We start from the raw sequence: 18,856 nt of genomic DNA, 5'->3' as shown, positions 1-18,856 counted from the left end.
AAAGAAAAGGGCTGTTGTCACCTTAAGTAAGTGATATATGATTAAAAAATGTCCTGGTTCTCTGCCTCCTCTAATATAAATAAGGGGAGTATGAATTATTTGCTTCTGTTATTGTGGAGCTGATGTGAATCTCTCTTGTCTCGCAGGTATTTTAAGTCTCTTGGAACATGGAGAGGAATACACGTTTTCTCTGCCTTGTGCATATGCTCGGTCAATTCTGACTGTCCCTTGGGTAGAACTGGGAGGAAAAGTCAGTGTTAATTGTGCAAAAACGGGATACTCTGCAAGTATTACTTTCCATACCAAACCATTCTATGGTGGCAAGCTTCACCGGTAAGTATTTATGGTTGGCAGGCGTTTTTTGTAATGTAGTGCAGAATGAATTGCAGGTAACTTTCTTATGGGAATGGCATCTTTTCATCTTCCTCTTTTGAGCTGGATGTTGTAAAACGAAGTCCATGTATGCTGCTGCTGCTGCTGCTACTGATCTAAGCAAGCCACTTCACCACTTTGTTCTGAAAACTTGAGAAGGACATGTAAACCTTTTCTGAAATACTTTTGATGCTTGTTGGAATGTCCCTTTCAAGTCACAGTCTCAGTAACTCGAAAAGGATCTTCAGAGAATTGTAGAGTTGGAAGGGATCCTCAGGGTCATCTAGTCCAACCCCCTGCAATGCAGGAATCTCAACTAGATTTTCAGCATCTAAAACCACCTTGATTTATTTAACTAGTTAAATATTTGCAAAAGATTGATTGAACTCTGGCCAAATACATCAAAGCACTTGACTGTAGTTTCAGTTTCCAATGGGATTTTGGATTAGCGTTTGTATGAGCTTTTTTGTAGTCATAAGTACAAGAGAGAGAAAATGCTGTCATAGTGACTCTGCTGCTAGTTGATATTGTAATGAAAATAATGTTGCTATAGATTTTTAAGAGAACTTTACTATTAAATACTTTTTATTGAGCGGAATTGTATTGTGCACAGCTGAATTGCTGAGGCAGAAGTTGGCTTCTATAGTACAATTCACATTTGCTTAGGTTTAAAATAATGTTAGGGAAACATTTGATTTCAGGGAGTTTTACCTAAAATAGAGTATAGTATCTAGACACTATTTCATATTTAGTATTGGTCGCTATTGGTATTTTTAACAGGATGTTGGGAAAACTGTATATTTCTCTGTAATCCAAAATCTGCAATGCTTCTCTGTAATCAGCATGTTAAGGTAGCAGTGGCCTTTCAAGATGTTGCTGCACTGCGGCTCCCCTTATGCCTGACCATTGGCCCTGCTGGTTGGGACTGATGGGAGTTGGAGTCCAGCAACATCCAGAGGGCTACAGGGTAGCCACCCTTGATGCAGAGGAACGTTTACCCAGTCTAGTGTATTCCTATCTTAGAAAGCTTAGAGGAGACCACCAGAAACTCATCTAGCATTGAATTGTAAGCAAAATGTTCATTTTTTTAGTACGCTAGATTTGGCAAATTTGGTGAAGTTCCAAAACATTGTTGTTCAGTATTAATTGGCAAGCTGCATACTTAAAAGTCTCTCTCTCTCTCTCTCCCCTCCATGGCATGAAATTCTTGAGCTGCCATCAATAGAAAACAATGATTTTTAAAGAAATAAAATGCAAGAGATGAGCGCAAAAATAATTAGTGGACTCCTCTAAGTTTACTATTTTTTTTCTTTTGAAACTGTTTTGAACTAGCTGCACAGTTAAACATTAGAAATGTAGCTTTTAAAAACACATTTGGAAATAAGATGGCGAGCACTCAAATCCTGCTGTACTAGAACTTGCATGTATTCCTCTGTTTCTAAAAATAAATAGCACGATGTGAGCTGTATCCCTACATGAATACAGAGCGTGGGCTAATCTACCTATTGTCACATTTTACTATTTGAATGCTGGTTTTTTTAGGGTTACTGGTGAGGTGAAACAGAATGCTACCAACACTGTTGTCTGTAGAGTGCAAGGTGAATGGAATAGCATCCTTGAATTCACCTACAACAATGGAGAGACAAAATGCATGGACTTGACGAAGCTGTCTGTCACAAGAAAACGAGTCCGACCCATTGAGAAACAAGGGCCATTTGAGTCCAGGTAAGAGAAGTTCTTTTATGTTTTCACAATTAACACTTATTGGGTACACTTAGATGCCTGCATTTCTTTTTCATTCATATTTGTGGGAGTCAAAGTGGTTTTTTTATTTTTATTTTTTTAAAAGTGTTAGAAAAACCTAAGGAAAACCAAAATGGGCATAGGAGGCTCTCTCAAAAAATGCCCCAGAGAATTAGAGGCTCTTCACAGAATGGTTTGGCACTTTCATTAAATGTGGCTGCACTGAGGTTGTCCACTGCTGCCATGCATTTTTATTCTTCAGTTGGGTAACAGCTACATTCTATATTGTGCTGCAAGTTCCTCATAATTTTTTCTGGAAGGAAAGCACTTCCAGGATGCGGTGGCAGTCCTTTCTTGCCTTTTGGTTCACCTTATTCTTAATCTGAGAGGAACCAAAATTATAGCTGTGAATTCTGCTCAAGTGTGCTGCAAGTATTGACCACACACTGACCTTCTTTAATTCAGGAAGCTGTGGCAACATGTGACAGAGTCTCTGAGGGACGGGGACATTGATAAGGCAACAGAGCATAAGAAAGCACTTGAGGAACGGCAGAGAAATGAAGAACGACTGCGGGCTGAGACAGGAGAACCGTGGCAAACTAAGTACTTCGTCAAAGATGTAAGTAACTCAACACAAGTTGAATATTTAAAATGCCAACCTTCCAGCATGTCATAGGGGCTACTGGTTGCCTCTGTAAATATAAAAAATATTCCTCTGCTTAGTTCTTTGCATTCTTTTGAAAAGTTCACATATAAACAGAAGATGGTTGAATACAAATGGCCTCTGCTGGGACATTTTTCTTGCCACTTTATTTTATAGATTAATGCCTTCACTTCAGTTTCTCTATATGATCAATGTATATGCTTCTTTTTGGAACTGAACTGTAGCTTTGGCTTCATATTAATAAGTCATATTTGCAACAATCCTGTCTAGTAGGTTAGCATTATTATCCTTATCTTGCAAGCATAAGATATTGTGACTTGTCTGAAGCCACTCCCTGAGTCTGTGGCTGAGATTTGAACTAGGGATCTCCTAACATTAGCTGCTATGGTGAAGAATCTCTAGAACCTAGAAAAGGCAGTCCAAAATTAGGCTTTCTTGTCTTGTAAGGGCCAGACTATACACTGACTCAGTTCATCTGTAGTTCAGTGTTGGAGCCTCTGACTTGCATGCAGAAGGGCCTAAATTCAATCCTTGGCTTCTCCAGGTAGGACTGGGAATGTTCTTATCTGAAACCTTGCAGAGCCACTGCCAGACAATGTGGGCAATATTGAGCTAGATGGATCAATAGTCTCACATAGTGTAAGGCAGCTTCCTATGAGAACATAAAAAGAGCCCATCTACTCCTTCCTGTTCTCACAGTAGCCAATCAGATGCCAGGGTAAGAACAATGGTCACCTGTGTTCCTAGATGTATTAGAAAGCTCTGGTTTTCTGCTAAGGGAGTCATAGCCTCATGCATATGTACGGTAGTCCCCTTCCAACTCTCCAGTTTTGTACTTGTAAATTCAGCTTCTGATTTGAAATTTGTCGGTTTCCTGAAGGTATCCAAACTCAAGCAACTGTGGCTTGTTTAAACTGTGGATAGTGAGAAGGATCAAATAGTGGTTTCAGATATTATGGCTATGGTCAGTCTCTGGGCAGTAGTGTACTACTCAGTTCCTAGGACAATTAGCATTCACCATTGAATTTACATGGAAATTTTTTCTTCAACTGAGTAATCTTGTTCTCTGTTTGAATTGCAGGGAGATGGCTGGGTTTATTATAACCCTCTTTGGAAAAGAATGCCTGCTGTCCAAAATCAACCAGCAGACACAAACTAGATGACATTTCTTCAAAATTATTCTTCTCTTTTGTTCTAATCCCTACAACTTCCAAAATGCTGTGTCTCACTAACAGTCCTTTGGGATTTTTATACAATTGCACAAAATTAAGTAAGCATAATGGAATAAACTACCAGGGCACTTTAAAGTTGCAGAAAATCAAAAGATAGCAAGAGAGAACCTTGCCAGGTATGTCTTCTCCCCCCCACTTCAAAAAATTTTTATATGGCACTGAAGATTTTATCTGAACTGTGTATTGTATTCTTTCTAAGCACACACTTCTGCAAAAGCTGCCTAAGATGTTTTATATACATATATATATATATATATATAAAATCTTCTAGAAACAGTAGCATTCAGAGCTGCTATGCTGTTCTGCCCAAGTGGAATTGCTTCTGGAGTAATAGCTGAATTGCTTCTGGAGTAATAGCTGAATCTGTGCTCCATTTTCCACTTGTTTCTGAACTACTCAGTGCCCGTATAGAGAAACACCTTTTGCTGCTCTGAATTATTATTCTCGCTGAAAACCTTGAAGAGGAAGCTCTTCAAAAGTTGACCTTGGAATCAGTGTTATTGAACTGTCTGGATCAGGACTTGACACTTCTTTTTAAAATTATTCTTCGGAGGCAATGTGTGCATGGCTCTGGAAGAATGAGATAGTCGTGTAAACCACACCTTTTTTAAAAACAACAACAACAAAAACCCCACAACATTCTAAAGTAGATTGGAATTGTAACTGTGGGGTGTTTCCTATATGTGAAAGAGTTGTGGAGAGAAAGGTGGGAGCAGAAGTGTAAAATTCAGAACAATTTTTAGCTCTAGAATTTCCCTTAACCTCCTGCCAGCTTCATTTCCTTAGCAAACTGCTGTAAATACCCTGAAGATGTTCTGTCTCTTAAGAGACTGAAGCTCAGACCTGACTGATGTATCCTTTTTAAAATATATATATATATACTTTGCCCCCACTCACCGTTCACCATGGATCACCTCTGAGACAGAGTCAGTGTTACAGGTTGCCCAGGCAAGTGATTTCATTTGTCTTCTGTGTAAGTTCCGAGTCAAACATCTTTGTGTGCCCGCTGAGTACAAAGACCGTCACTTTGGTTTTTCTACAACACCTGAGAAGGCTTGTTTTTTTGTTTTTGCTATGGGACTACATACAAAACCAGTTGCAATCTGATACCGGAAAACCATGTTCAGGTAAAAACGTCCATTGTTTTTTATGATACCGATATTTTATTGAAGTCTAAGAATTGCTGGCAATTAAGAATAGTACTGATTTATGGCTTTCATTCTTGTTACTACAAGCTACCTTAATTTTTCTAAGAGTGGTGCCTTACTCTGTTTCTTCTGATGTAGTCTTCCAATCAGTGTATATACCATTATCTGTCATCTTCTGGTTTGTGTCAACAGTGGGGTCTCTCCCTGCCATCATGAAAACCTTCAAACTCTGTGTGTGCTGGTCAAGTGTGTTTAGTTTTTTTCTTCCATATTAAGGGAAAAGGTTATCCGAATGCACCCGAGGGTGGTTAAGTAATCACCCTCATTTTCCACAAAGTCTGAAAAGTGTTTGGGGAAAATTGGGGGGGGGTATGCACATGTGTTAAGATTCCCTTGTACTTTTTTTTTGCTGTGAAATGCACTGAAATCTTAATGCGACTAGTGTACAATTCCATGTGTGAGAAATGGGGAGGGAAGGAAATAAAGCTACCAAATGGAACTGTTTGGGTTTTTTTTTTGTCTGTGTTCATAGCAATGTGGTGCTCAGTGCTGACAGCATATTCAGCTTCAAATTGTGGAATAGGATTTTCCAGCTCAGAATTTGTGTGCTTTTAAGAATATCTCTGCTCTCTCTCTCCTGTCCCACACATGACACAATTGCTACTTCTGTAGCATCCAGATTTCTCTTCAAAGAGCTTTTGCGAGTAAGATGAGATGGTGCTTTGGCATTATAGGCAAGCTATGTGCTTCCAAGAACTTGTATAGTTTTCGTGGAAAGCAGCCCATTCAAAATAACAAAAAAGGAAGAAAAAAAAAAGAAATCTGCCAATAGCTGCTACAGAATGCCAGTGTCTTTCACTGTGATACATAAATATATATATATATATATTTCAAGTATGTACTGTTGGTTTCAATAGAACTTAAGTTTCCCAGTATGCTTACAGGTGCAATCTTAGTCCAGAATCCAGAGAGCCCCCTCCCTGTGCAGAGATCTTCCTCATCCAGTAGCCAACACCTTGCCTTGTCCAAAGAGAGCAGTGACTTTCACAAGTGGCTTGTCAGGTGGCATGCTAAAAGCCCTAGCTCTTACTCAGAAGCCCACACTGTGGTCCTTTGGAGTTCTAATTCAATAGATGTTCTATTAAAGTGGAAGAACAGCTTAAAGCTGCTTAGACAAATAAGCTGGTTAGACAAAATGTGGGTTTTGGCTGAGATGACAATAGTGGAAATTAGGAAGGAAAGTTTGCAGAGTTAGGTGTCAAACCTTAACTTTAGGAGTCAACATGGTATCAATATTGGGTTTCTTAAAGTCTTTGAAAGATGCGACAATTTTTTCAAAACTTTGGAAGACTGTGTTAATAGAAAAATTTATTAATTTTTTAAAAAAGCAAGCGAATGGAGTTCTTCTCTGCTTAATACCTAATGGTTCCAGCAATTTCTTGTGTGGTCTAGTAACAGGCTAGGGTCAAGATTCTGCCTTACTCCCTCATAAAGAATGAACATTGAATGGTGTGTTTTTTTATTTAAAAAAAGCCTATTGTGAATCTTTTTAAAAATAAAGAATTTTTTGTGTTACACATTTAAAATAAGTATAAAATGATTTATATTGCGTGCTGAACATAATACAGTGACTCTGCCTTTTTGCCTAGTAAATTAAAAGGGCTTATAAATACGTTTTATTCATTCAGAGAACTAAATGGGGTTTGGGGGAGGTATGTATTTTTTCTGAGTGGCATGCCCATTGGTGCTTCTGTCCAGCTTTTATTTCTTTCTCCAGTCATTGGATATTCCTGCCATTCCCTTGATTCTCATCTATTGGGCAACCCATTTTGCTTGCCTCATCACCAAGGCTGCTGCCATGGCTGCTGCTGCTGCTGCTGCTGTTGTTGTTGTTGAGGATGTCATCGCAATCCGTCTGCACCATCAAGTTGAACCGCTCTGCCACGCAGTGAGCCGTGAGTCTCGCTTCAGGATCATGGTCCCAGCATTCTGTGATGGTGTCACACAGGAAATGCATTCCCTGAAATTAAGAAGGAAGCTGGGAAGTTAGCAATCTCAAATCTAGGGGGAACGAAATGAACAGGGCATCAAAATAAGGACATGTGTTGTATTTATGATACCTTCCTCTGTGCTCTTCCTTCTGCTTCACTACAATTATTGCCCACTTTTGAAGTAAAAAGGAGAGCAATCAATGTGCGTTACTGGCTCAGTAACATGGTTTTTGGGCTTGTGCGTGATTTCCTTTTCCCTCTAAGGGGCACTGTATTCCATTCACCTCCCCAAAAAATAAACTCTGCTTGATGCTATTGCCCACATAAATTATATTGATGATTTACTGGGAAAGCTACAATAAATCTTGATTTCTTTCAGGCACGTATTGGTGATTAGTGAAGACACTTCCTCCGCAGCCAGTATGGGAAGCCAGTCAAACAGATGAAGCAGATGATCTGCTTTAGTAGCCCGATAGAGCTGACCAGGCAGGGGAAGCAGAAGGTTCTGTCCTGCCTCATTTGTCCAGTTAGCTTATGTGCAAGTCCTGCCGGACGGTCTTTGCTGGGGCAACTAAAAATTGTCTGGAAGGGTCTCGGGCAGTGTTATAATGGAAAGGGTGTGTGTGTGCGGCTCTCAGGACAATGCCTTAAGAGGAGAAGAGGACTGTTCATGAGAGGTCTGTGACTATACGAGGCCATTTTTGTCCACCGAGCACACTTCACTTTGTTTAATACAAAATTACTGATTTCTGTTTTTAGCTTTTATTTTTTCCCCTTCAAATTGCAAAAAACTAAGATAAGAAAATGTACAAGGCAGCAAAGGGTAGCAGTTGACAGCTTGTGCTCTTCGATACTGGGTGCATTTGCAACGGTGCTTGTACAAAACTTAAAACATTTATTCTTCTGAGACTGTAATCATAGGTACAGTATATTCCTGCGTATAAGACTACTTTTTAACCCAGGAAAATCTTTTCAAAAGTCGGGAGTCGTCTTATACGCCGGGTCGTTTTATTAATACGGTGAGTATATCCCAAACTCAATATTTTAACTGGAAAAGTTGTGGGTCGTCTTATACGCCCAGTCGTCTTATACGCCGGAATATACGGTACTTTGAGAGTGCCACTGAACAGAATCAGTATTAGTAATGAGTAAACATACAGAGGGCAGCTCTCTGCATTTCAGAAATATGCCAAATATAAAATTGTACTATGCCAAGTTAGGATGCATTTTATGTTAAAACATATTAGGTTTGATAAGAAAGTAAGTATTATGTTAATTTCAATTTTCCCCAAAGTCTCCATTTTGCCTCAGAAACCTGAGGAGGGGGACAGTGTTTTTTGGGGGGGAGAGGGGGCTTCAAGTTTTCTGCAAATGTTGTTTGTGTAGCCACACACCTCTAGGTCTGCTGCTCAGAAATATTTATTTAACGCATTTTTGCCTGCTCTTCAGAGGAAAAGGCTTCCAGAGCAGCTTACATGAGATCAATAACGAATAAGACTGCCCCTGCCCTCAGGCTTACGATTTAAAAAGAAAAGAAACCAAAATGGATGAAGAGGGAAGAAGAAAACAAACTTGGGCACCAGTTCTCAGTTATAAACTTGAATGGAAACAGTTCAAGAGGAGGAGTAGGCAAAAGAAGGTGGTCTCATGGCAAAGCCATAAATTTTACCTTGCTTTTTTTGTACTTACCTGATGCACCAGCCAATTGCCAGGTATCTCTGGACGCCCTCGACCATGCAATACAACATCTCTCATAACCTCCATGCAGGGTTGCTCCCGGACCTTTGATCCAAATGGTAGCTCATAGTTCTTCACCTCTGCAAGGAAGCAGCGTTGATGTTAGTTAGATGTGCGTGCAATTTAGATACACATTGACTTTGTACTTCTTGGGGCAGTGCTGTGGAGCCACAGAGAACATTCACCAGGAAATGGATAATAAAACTACCTCTAGTGGTGGCTTGCAGCTGTACCTGGTGAAGAACTGTTCATTGATAACATAGCTTGGCAGCCAGGTTGTGAACAGGGGACACTTTTAAATTCAGGCAGCACATTTAAAGATTTGTCGAAATGCCACTCTGTGTTTCGGAAAAGAAGCCTGCTTTAGTATTGGCAGCACGGTATTGGCTGGTTGATGCCCACAGTTTGTTTTAAAACCTGTAAACTGTTAAAAGTAGTAGCACCTACAGCCAAACTGGGTTGTGTTTGAGATGTGGAGTTGCAAAGGGGTGTGTGTGTGGATGTACAACAGGTACTTCCTTAATGGACTACATTGTAGGACACAGCAGAGGCCACTAAGTATTTGTTGCTTGTTTAACCACTACAACAGGTGGTGGACCTGGGAGACCAGGAGTCTAATCCCCACTCAGGCATGAAGCTCACGGGGTGACCTTGGGGGGCCAGTCACTGCCTCTCAGCCTAACCTGAGGTTTGTTTTGAGGATAAAAGTGGAAAGGGCGGAAACCTTGCATGCCACCTTGAGGTCCTTGGAGAAAAGGTGGTGTATAATGGAATGACAGATAAATGAACCCGAATCCATATTGCACCAGTGCTGTATAGCTCCCCACCCCCACCATCCTGTTGACACATACCGGTATACTGCCCTTGTATACTGTTCCACATGCTAGCATCTGGACTTGCATCTCATGAACATTAGAATCAGCACAAGCCCAAATCGCTTTGAATTAGCGGGACAGGTTAGCATTGCTGCTACCAGTTCAAAGCCTGATTGTGTAGAGGGAAATGCTAAAGCAATAAATTAATCCCTGTTAGTGAATTTTTGTTACTGCTGATGAAACGTGGGTTCCTTTAGTGGCCATTCGCACTCCAAACGCTTCCTTCAATCTTAGTATTTTCTTCCATTTTAGCAGGCTCTTAGTGACGCCTATTTTAACATAATAAAAGGGTACAATCATTTCCTAGTGGAGAGGCAATACAATCTCCACTGGAGCCACATGAACCCCCATACTACTGAGACAGGTCATTTGCCCATCTATCCTAGGATTATTTGCCTTTGCTATGGGCAGTGTGGCTTTTTGAGTCCTGGGGCCAGGAGTCTTTCCCAGCCTTGCTACCTGAAACCCATTTTTGCAAGAGATGTCCTCCTTCCATCTGAGAAATGTGTTCTTCTGCTAAGGCAGTAGTGGCTAACCTGTGGCCCTCCAGATGTTTGCTGAACTACAGCTTTCATCCGCCTCGGTGCATGACTGGCAGTCAGAGATATTGGGAGTTTTAGTTCATCAACATCTAGGGAGGGGTGGCCATAGATTAGCTTCTCTGCACTAAGGTTTGCTCCCACCTCCTCTGGCAACTTCTTGTTGGAACAGCCATGTTTGCTTTGCCCAGTAGACCTGTAAAGCTTGGAAGACAGCAGACTCTAATGGTATAGACTTACCTCCTATGGCATCACACCTGGAGGCAAGCTCCCATAAAACCAGAGCCATAGAATAAACATCCATTTGTTTGAAGGACTCCAGATCTTCGAGATTCACTCGAGATTCCAAAACTTCAGGAGCCATATATCTGGCAGTGCCCACCTGACCATAAATTGAGTAGATGTTAGAAGGGGTGTAGGAGTGAAGCCATGGTTAAAAGGAGGCTGCAATACATTGGAAGATTTGTGATACAGACTGGACCTTTTGTGCTCCAGAGTTGCTACACCCCTTTATCTCCAGATTTTTGTCAAAGTATAGGGTAGCCAGGAAAGTTTTTAACGTACACTTGAAACTTAAGAGTTTGATGGTGACCATAAAATCTTCTCTAAACTTACCAGCCCTTAGTGCAGGCACCCCCAAACTGCAGCCCTCCAGATGTTTTGGCCTACAACTCCCATGACCCTTAGCTAACAGGACCAGTGGTCAGGGAAGATGGGAATTGTAGTCCAAAACATCTGGAGGGCAGAAGTTTGGGGTGCCTGCCTTAGTGGGATGGGAACAAAGGCCCAAATTAGATGTGACAATAATTGAGAGCTGTTTTCCTGGGTTTTCTGTTTGTTTCATTCAAACCAAAAGGTGCTGTGGGCAGCTGTGAGTTTGAATGGAGGAAAGTACCACTCTACTGTCTAGTGGGCAGCTTTCTGCTCAAATCACTCCTCTCCCTGCCGCATTTCCACCATGAGGGGAAAGACTGAGTATTGCAGTGGTGTTAGATTTTGAATGCAAAAAGAGCTTGGGAAGATCAAGTAGCCCCAGCCTTTGATTAAAAACTAGCTGCCAAAATCAAGATACCCTCTAGAACCCAGAACCCAGTAGCTATTTGTCATTCAGCAACAAAGGTGATTCCAGCCAATTGTGTAACAACAAGCAGGGCAACTCTCTTAAATCTTAGTTGCATGTTTTTATATGGAACTTGCCAAATGCCTGCGGCAAATTCCATAGTAGCGTTGCCTTTTCAGAGCTTTTCCATACTGCCTGCTATTGTGGATTATATTTGACATTCCGAAGGACCCCCTTCACACACAGAAGGGCCCTCCATCCATGGAAAGGGCAGCAGGCAGCACTTCTGGCCCCACCCCCAAGGTTTACATGCTGAACAGGCTGTCCAGGGGAAGCTTATGAGTGTCATGCTCTACAGATGCAGTAGGCTTTCATGTTACCTGGATCCCTATTCACGCAGGGTTCTGGATCACATGGAAAACCTATATAGGCAGGCTTCTGCTATGCAAATGTCCATGCTCAACACATGGAAGCTGGGATTGGTCAATCAAATGATGTTTTGGGGTGGGGCCAGTGGCACAGCCCCCACTGCCCCTTGCACAGTGCGCAGAACTCTTTGCATGGCTAGCACGTGAAAGAGGCTAAGATCTTTCTACTTTCCATCAAGCAGAAGGGATTGCTCTGCTGGTTTCGTTCTACAGCACTCACCTGTCCGCTGTTTGCAAAATCTTCCACACTTAAGGCTGGATCCAGCCTCAGAGCAATCCCAAAATCACAGAGCACACATTCCTGTTCGTTCTTAATGAGGATGTTGGTGCTTTTGATGTCCCGGTGGGCAATGGGGATCTTTGGACTGCCACAGGCGGTGTAGTCACTGTGCAAGTGAGCCACACCACTCACTAGGGAGCCAGCCATCTTCTGCAAGTCTCTCCAGCTCAGAACATTCCTGGACAAATAATCCTTGAGGTTTCCCTGGCTGTGGTAGGCTGTGATGAGCCAGTATTCTTTCTGGAGTCCAGAGTGCCTCTCCTCCGCCGTGAGGAACTGAAGGATGCTGTCATGCTTGAGGTTGGCATCACTGAAGATCTGGCTTTCGTTTTTCCAGGAAGCATAGTCCTCGCAGGGGAAAATCTTCACTGCTACCGTCTCGTACTGTCCTGAAGAGGCATGCTTCAGCTTCGCTCTCCAGACTTCTGCAAACTGCCCTTTCCCGACTCGCTCATCTAGCTCAATAGGCAACAGTTCAGTGTTGTGGTTGATGTTGTTGGCGCAGGCTGTGCTCAAGGCGACGCAGTGGTCAATCTTGACAGATAGTATCTCGTCGTAGCTAGTGGCTCTGCTGGGTTCAGGCAGTGGGTGGCGCTGGACTTGTTTCTGGGGCCATTCCTTGGCTCTCCTCCTCTGTCTGTGGGTTCGGCAGAGATAGAACGTCACCGTTATCATGATGGCAACTAGCAGTGGGGGCAACAGGCTGATGGCTGCCACGGGAATTATTTCTTTGCTTTGTAGCATGGAGTATCCTATGGCAAGAGGAAAGCAAAAAATAACATGCAGCAAGAACATCTCTGCATAGGCCAGTTAGTCAACATGAACAGCTTTTTTAGTGAAGAATGAACATAAAACTAATACAGGTGAAACTCGGAAAATTAGAATATCGTTGAAAAGTGCATTTATTTCAGTAACGCAATTTAAAAGGTGAAACCAATATATGAGATAGATACATGACATGCAAAGCAAGATATGTCAAGCCTTTATTTGTTGTAATTATTTGTCGTTAGGCGGGTCAATTATAAATGGAATGTAATTAATGAAATGTAATAGCGATGTTTATTTTTGTTCAATTTTGTATTATTGTAACTACAGTATTTGTTTTATTACTGTGGAATTTCCAAAAGAAAGCATTTGTAAAAATTAAAAGAAAAAGAAAAAATAATAAGTTGCATTACTGAAATAAATGCACTTTTCGACGATACTCTAATTTTCTGAGTTTCACCTGTAACTTGTGGGGAAGAATCACAGCTTAACCCCCAACCACTACAGGTAGAGCTGGAAATGCTCCTTCTAAAAACCCTGGAGAGCTGCTGCCAGTCAGTGCAGACAATACTCAGCTAGATGAACCCAATGGTCTGACTCAGAATAAGGCAGCTTCCTACGTACCTTCTCCTGTATCCTAGGGCTCAACATTTTAAGTGCTAACGTTTTTGTACCATGGGTTTGCTTGGTTGTCTGTTTTCTTTAATATATAGTGCGATTTTGAAAAAAAGTGTCCAAGCAGTCTAACATGTGGCAAATGTTAATTTATTATTTGTTTGTTTATTATTACATGTATATCCCACCTTTCCTCCTAGGAGCTCGAGATAGTGTATCTGGTCCCCCTCTGCTTTTCATTTATTTTATACTCAGCAACTATGGGCAGAGCAGCAGCCACTCAACGATTACAACCAAGTCAGCCACAGTCATCCGTATCGCAGCACTTTACCATGCATTTAGGAAACAGGCAAATTTCCCCCACATTTTACAATTTGGTAAGTTAGTTGTTTTGTTCTCAGACATAGTCAGGAGATCTGATCTGGGAAGAAGCCCCAACTCATTGGGTAAAGCCATAGCTGCCAAGTTATCCATTTTTTTAAGGGAAATTCCATTATGCTGAATAGGCTTCCTCGCGAGAAAGGGGAAAACTTGGCAGCTATGGTAAAGCACATGCCGGAGACTTTTGAGATGTGCTGTTAATTAGTATATATGTACTGTAGATCTGATGACTGTATAAGCGGCTTCATATGCACTCAAGATGACAGAGCCAAATCTTCCTTGCCGACTAAAATGAATAGTCTTTACAAAAAGTCAGCTCTTAGATCATAAACCCAAGAGACCAATGGTGGAAAATGCTGGTAACTCCTTTGCTCCAGGTATTTTGAAAATATGCATGGCCCTGCTATCAGATTAATCTAAGGAAGGAATGCTAAATAAAAGCAGTCTGTCCAGCGGCAGTGTAGGAGCATGGTCCAGAGGTTCTGACTCCCAAGATTCCTTCCACACAAACCCCGTTTTTTTAACTCACATATTTTTTAATTTTATCATGGGGCAGCTAGGTGCAGTGCTGCAGAGACCTCTTAATTTCCCAGAGGCACCTAAACAGGTACATCTCTGTAGGGGAAAAACAGAAAGCACCCAGTGGTGGGTGCTGTTAATGTACTCATAAGATAAAGGGACCCCTGGCCATTAGGTCCAGTTGCGGATGACTCTGGGGTTGCAGCGCTCATCTCGCTTTATAAGAAGCCCAAAATGCATCACTGTGAAAGGAGCATGCTGGGTGGAGCTGCCATAGATGCTCACTCCCCTCCCCAGACACACTCAGCAAGTAAGAACCTGTTTCACGCTGCACCCAAGTGGCCCTAGAAGTGCAGCTCTGGTCGGGAAAGAGACCAATACTGGGCACCTTTATCTTTCCTTGTGAAGTGAGGATTACGGAGCGGATTGATTGCTATTAGGCCAGGTTTGTAAAAGCTGGATTATAACCACACTAAATGCTTGAAGAACAGGCTGGCTAACCTTTGTGGAAAAGATTCTGTTCTGCAGTTCCTAGTGGCTGAAATCACTACTAGGATGGGGGTGTTTGTAAACCGCACTTGCAACTATAGCACCATACTTGCACCTCTGATTTGCAGATGCTGCAGACTCTTGCAGGAGCCTCTTTGCTGCCACCTGCTGGTTGTAATGCGAATCTGCTGCTGCCCCATTAGCTACGGTAGGAGTATTTGCAATGAAACAAGCTTTACTGCTGAGTTTACATTGCAACGTTTCTGCATGTTCAGATCCACCTAAGGGATATTCACTGACTGCATCCTTGAATAAACTCTGGGACGCGGGTGTCGCTGTGTGGGTTAAACCACAGTGCCTAGGGCTTGCCGATCAGAAGGTCGGCGGTTCGAATCCCTGCGGCGGGGTGAGCTCCTGTTGCTCGGTCCCTGCTCCTGCCAACCTAGCAGTTCGAAAGGACATCAAAGTGCAAGTAGAAAAATAGGTACCGCTACAGTGGGAAGGTAAACGGCGTTTCTGTGTGCTGCTCTGGTTTGCCAGAAGCAGCTTTGTCATGCTGGCCACATGACCTGGAAGCTGTACGCCGGCTCCCTCGGCCAATAACGTGAGATGAGCGCTGCAACCCCAGAGTTGGTCACGACTGGACTTAATGGTCAGGGGTACCTTTACTTTTAAGGCCCACGTGCGTGCATTTGTACACATGCTTAAAGGTGTTGTTGGGTTTTTAAAAAATGAAACTAATCAAGCATACAAACTAACACAATGAACTAAAATGGGAACAGTTCATTCAGATAGCTAGTAAAAATGGAATATTTTAAGTTTAAAAAAGAAAGCTACCATTGATGCTAAAGGTTCTTTAAAGTCTGGGGAAAGCATAAATGATTTTGCCTGGCAGCCAAAGGAGGGTAATAAGGGTGCTACCTGGGTATCTCTAGGAAGATTGGCATCCCAAAGCTGAGGATCTACCCTGTTTCCCCTATTTTAAGACGTAATCATAAAATAAGCCAAAGCAGGATTTTTAAGCATTCAGGGAATATAAGCCATACCCTGAAAATAAGCCATAGTGTATTTGTTTTTTGAGGAAAAATAAATATAAGACGGTGTCTTATTTTTGGAGAAACACGGCACATTAAAAAGGCTCTTTTTGGTCACTGCCCACCCGACTTCAGATGGTGGTACCAGCTTAAGGAAGGCCTCAGACAATGACCTCAGTGGATGGGCAGATTGATATGGGAGAAGATGGCCCATCAGGTATTAGGAAGATAAACCGTGTGGCTTTAAGAGTTAATACTGGCACTTTCAACTGAACTTGGAGACTTGCTGGGAGCCAGGGGAGTTGTTTTCAATACAGGCAAGATATGAGATGCAATCTCTTCTCTCCACTGCAAAGAGATAGGTGCAGTGCCTTACTGCTGCTCATGAAATTCAAATAAAAACTTTGAAAGGATTCTTGGCCAAGTATAATACCGAGGAAGAGAAGTTCAAGAGCCATCCCCTAAGCAAAAAGCCTTTGCTGCATGACCTCAGTGGGTGCAGTCTACAGTTCAGATACTGGAAAAAGAAACTCAAAGCACTTGGCTGTTTTACTTGGCAGTTTACAAAAAAATAAAAATCTGCCACAGCTAACTTCTGCTAAGCTGTGAATGTTTCTAAAATAGGCATCGAGTTCAAACCACAGGATCAACCTCAAATGATATAATTTGAGTTTGTTTTGGAAAGCGCGAAGCCTGGCTATCTCCTGCTTCTCTAATGGATTTACCTGATGGGTATGACTACATCGCTAAAGGCTGTGAAATCCAATGGAAAGCAGAATTGTTTTCAGAGGATTTTCCAGGACTTCTCTTATGTGCAAACCCTGAAGTAATAACTGTGTACATAATTCCCATCAGCTGCTTAAGTATGTTGCCTCCTGGGCTGCAAAGTCATCAGCTTGTAGCAGGGATCATTAAATGAGCCTGAAGAATGATCAGGCAGGCAGTTGTTTTCTATGAAAACAAATGCTGAAATGTAAAGAAAAGAAAAACCATCGCCTCATATTTCTCTGTGCCTCCCACTGCTGTCTCTGCCAGAAATGAACTGGTTCTGGAAGAAAGAAAGAAAGAAAAACCCACCTCACGGACAAATGAAACAAGAAATGTTGAGGGCATCTAAATATTCCTCAATGGATATATTCTGAATCCAGCAATATAATCTCTATTAGGTAGATTTAGAGTTATATTATAACCTTGCCCACCTTCCTATGGTCCTTGTCTGCTCTCAAAAGGGTGTAGGAGGATAATGGCATATAATGAGTATGGTATGCTACTTTCTGAACACCAAACAATAATGTGCCACTGCTTTAACGTTCCAAGGAAGCCAAGAGAATATGAGTTTCTTTGCATACCGCTAACTCTAAAGAGGTAAAACTTAACGCACAATATATCTATAACATAGCTGTCGAGTTCTCCCTTTTTTAAAGGGAAATTCCCTTATGCTGAATAGGCTTCCTTGCGAGAAAATGGAAAACTTGACAGCTATGATCTATAATGAGTGCTTTTTTTCTTTAAAAAAATGTTAAGGGACACTCTCATTTTGACTCAAGAAAGCCACCATTTTATAGTTCAAATCGGGAAAAATAAATACAGCAAATGGACAAAAGTACAAAGATTCACAAAATGTTTAGGGGTATGTTTACCCCTACGCCCCCACCCCCCGGAAAAAAACCTCTGTCTATAATGAAAAGCAATTAGCCGCTGCACTGTCCATTTGACCTTGGCACTGGCTGCCATGAGATGTGATCATAATCAGCAGTGTAACTTATTGATAACATGATAATTCATTTGAGGGCTGCCCTCGCACAATACTGGCAAAACCTGGAAGTGATGACCACTGACGGCCACATGTTCTAAGTACGCTTTTACTGCCAAACAGTAAGAGTCACTGGCCCTGTGTGCACATAATGTTAAGCCCAAACCATGGCTAAGCCTGAACACATAAGTGTGTGTTTTTACAGTAAAAATCAAGCCTGTTTCTCTCCAGTCCTCCTGCTGTAAGGTAAGGCATGATTTGGCTTAATGTTATGTCCAAACCCATGCTCAAGTTTCTCTCCCTGGACAGATTTAACATGTCAAACCATTGCTTAACTCAAGGTAGCATGGCGGCAGGAGGACTGAGGGACAGTGAAGTGGCTGTGATTTTTTTCTATTGGTACCTGAACACTTGGCACATTCACACTTAGCCATGGTCTGGCTTAGTGTTATGTGTGAGCCAGACCACAGGGAACAGTATCAACTGCATGCAATGACATGTTCAACTGAGATTCTATTGCTCTCTTGCTCCCAACTGCGGTTTGTTGTTGCTTCTGTTGGTTTTTTACTTGTTTTTCAATGCAATTAAGATGCAACACTGTTCTAACCTTGATTTTTATATGTAATATCACACGACATATAAATAAATGTTTGCATTAAATGTTGCATTAAAATAAATAGTCTGCCCATCAAGCCAGTGGAATTTTCTGGAGCACCACTTATAACTCAGCTATAGATTCTGAAGCTGATAATGTGACTTAAGGGGCGATTTTCTTCCTAAAGCAGGCTACGTAATCATTGCACGGGAGATCACATTGGATAAACTCAAATTTCAGTTTCACGGCTCAAAAACTGCATCAAACTTTACCACAGTTTCATCCAAACTAAGCAGACCCACAATTAGGGCAGGAGTGATGGGGAGAGGCATCTCACTGCTACATTTTGTTCCTTCCCACACATGACCCAGCCTGGTGTTTTATGTTTTTGCCTGACAGGCAAACTTTCAATGGAATGTTTGGGAGGTGGGGAGCTGTGGTTGGGCCATCTCTGTTTTTAGACTGTATAAGCAGGAAACAGATCCCATTCCTTGCAAAACCAACATCTGATAACGTCAACACTGAAAGCGATGGCTTAGCTTGCAAGTCTGAAATAATAATGGCTTGAACATGTATTTTTTTTATTTTGTATACATGTTCAAGCCATTATTATTTCAGACTTGCAAGCTAAGCCAT

The 18,856-nt window shown here is 41.8% G+C and overlaps 2 protein-coding genes across 5 annotated transcripts in view; one reads left to right on the top strand and one right to left on the bottom strand.

Annotated features, from left to right (window-relative positions):
- The window catches only part of OSBPL11 (oxysterol binding protein like 11), a 44,365-nt gene extending 38,707 nt beyond the window's left edge, over positions 1 to 5,658 (top strand). For all 3 annotated transcript variants that reach the window (XM_035129540.2, XM_035129549.2, XM_035129556.2), the window contains exons 10-13: positions 147 to 333; positions 1,915 to 2,097; positions 2,581 to 2,734; positions 3,861 to 5,658. In XM_035129540.2, coding sequence (XP_034985431.1) covers positions 147 to 333; positions 1,915 to 2,097; positions 2,581 to 2,734; positions 3,861 to 3,938 — 602 coding nt within the window. In that variant the 3' untranslated portion in view covers positions 3,939 to 5,658. The remainder of the gene's footprint in view (positions 1 to 146; positions 334 to 1,914; positions 2,098 to 2,580; positions 2,735 to 3,860) is intronic.
- Positions 5,271 to 18,856, bottom strand: part of LOC118091951 (TGF-beta receptor type-2) — a 36,799-nt gene continuing 23,213 nt past the window's right edge. For both annotated transcript variants that reach the window (XM_035129579.2, XM_035129588.2), the window contains 4 exons: positions 12,010 to 12,821; positions 10,542 to 10,683; positions 8,840 to 8,967; positions 5,271 to 7,179 (listed from right to left, as the gene is read on the bottom strand). In XM_035129579.2, coding sequence (XP_034985470.2) covers positions 6,937 to 7,179; positions 8,840 to 8,967; positions 10,542 to 10,683; positions 12,010 to 12,821 — 1,325 coding nt within the window. In that variant the 3' untranslated portion in view covers positions 5,271 to 6,936. The remainder of the gene's footprint in view (positions 7,180 to 8,839; positions 8,968 to 10,541; positions 10,684 to 12,009; positions 12,822 to 18,856) is intronic.

This window comes from Zootoca vivipara, chromosome 1, assembly GCF_963506605.1.
Source record: "Zootoca vivipara chromosome 1, rZooViv1.1, whole genome shotgun sequence".
In the NCBI taxonomy this organism is placed as follows: domain Eukaryota; kingdom Metazoa; phylum Chordata; class Lepidosauria; order Squamata; family Lacertidae; genus Zootoca; species Zootoca vivipara.
This window is presented reverse-complemented; position numbering and strand designations above follow the sequence as displayed.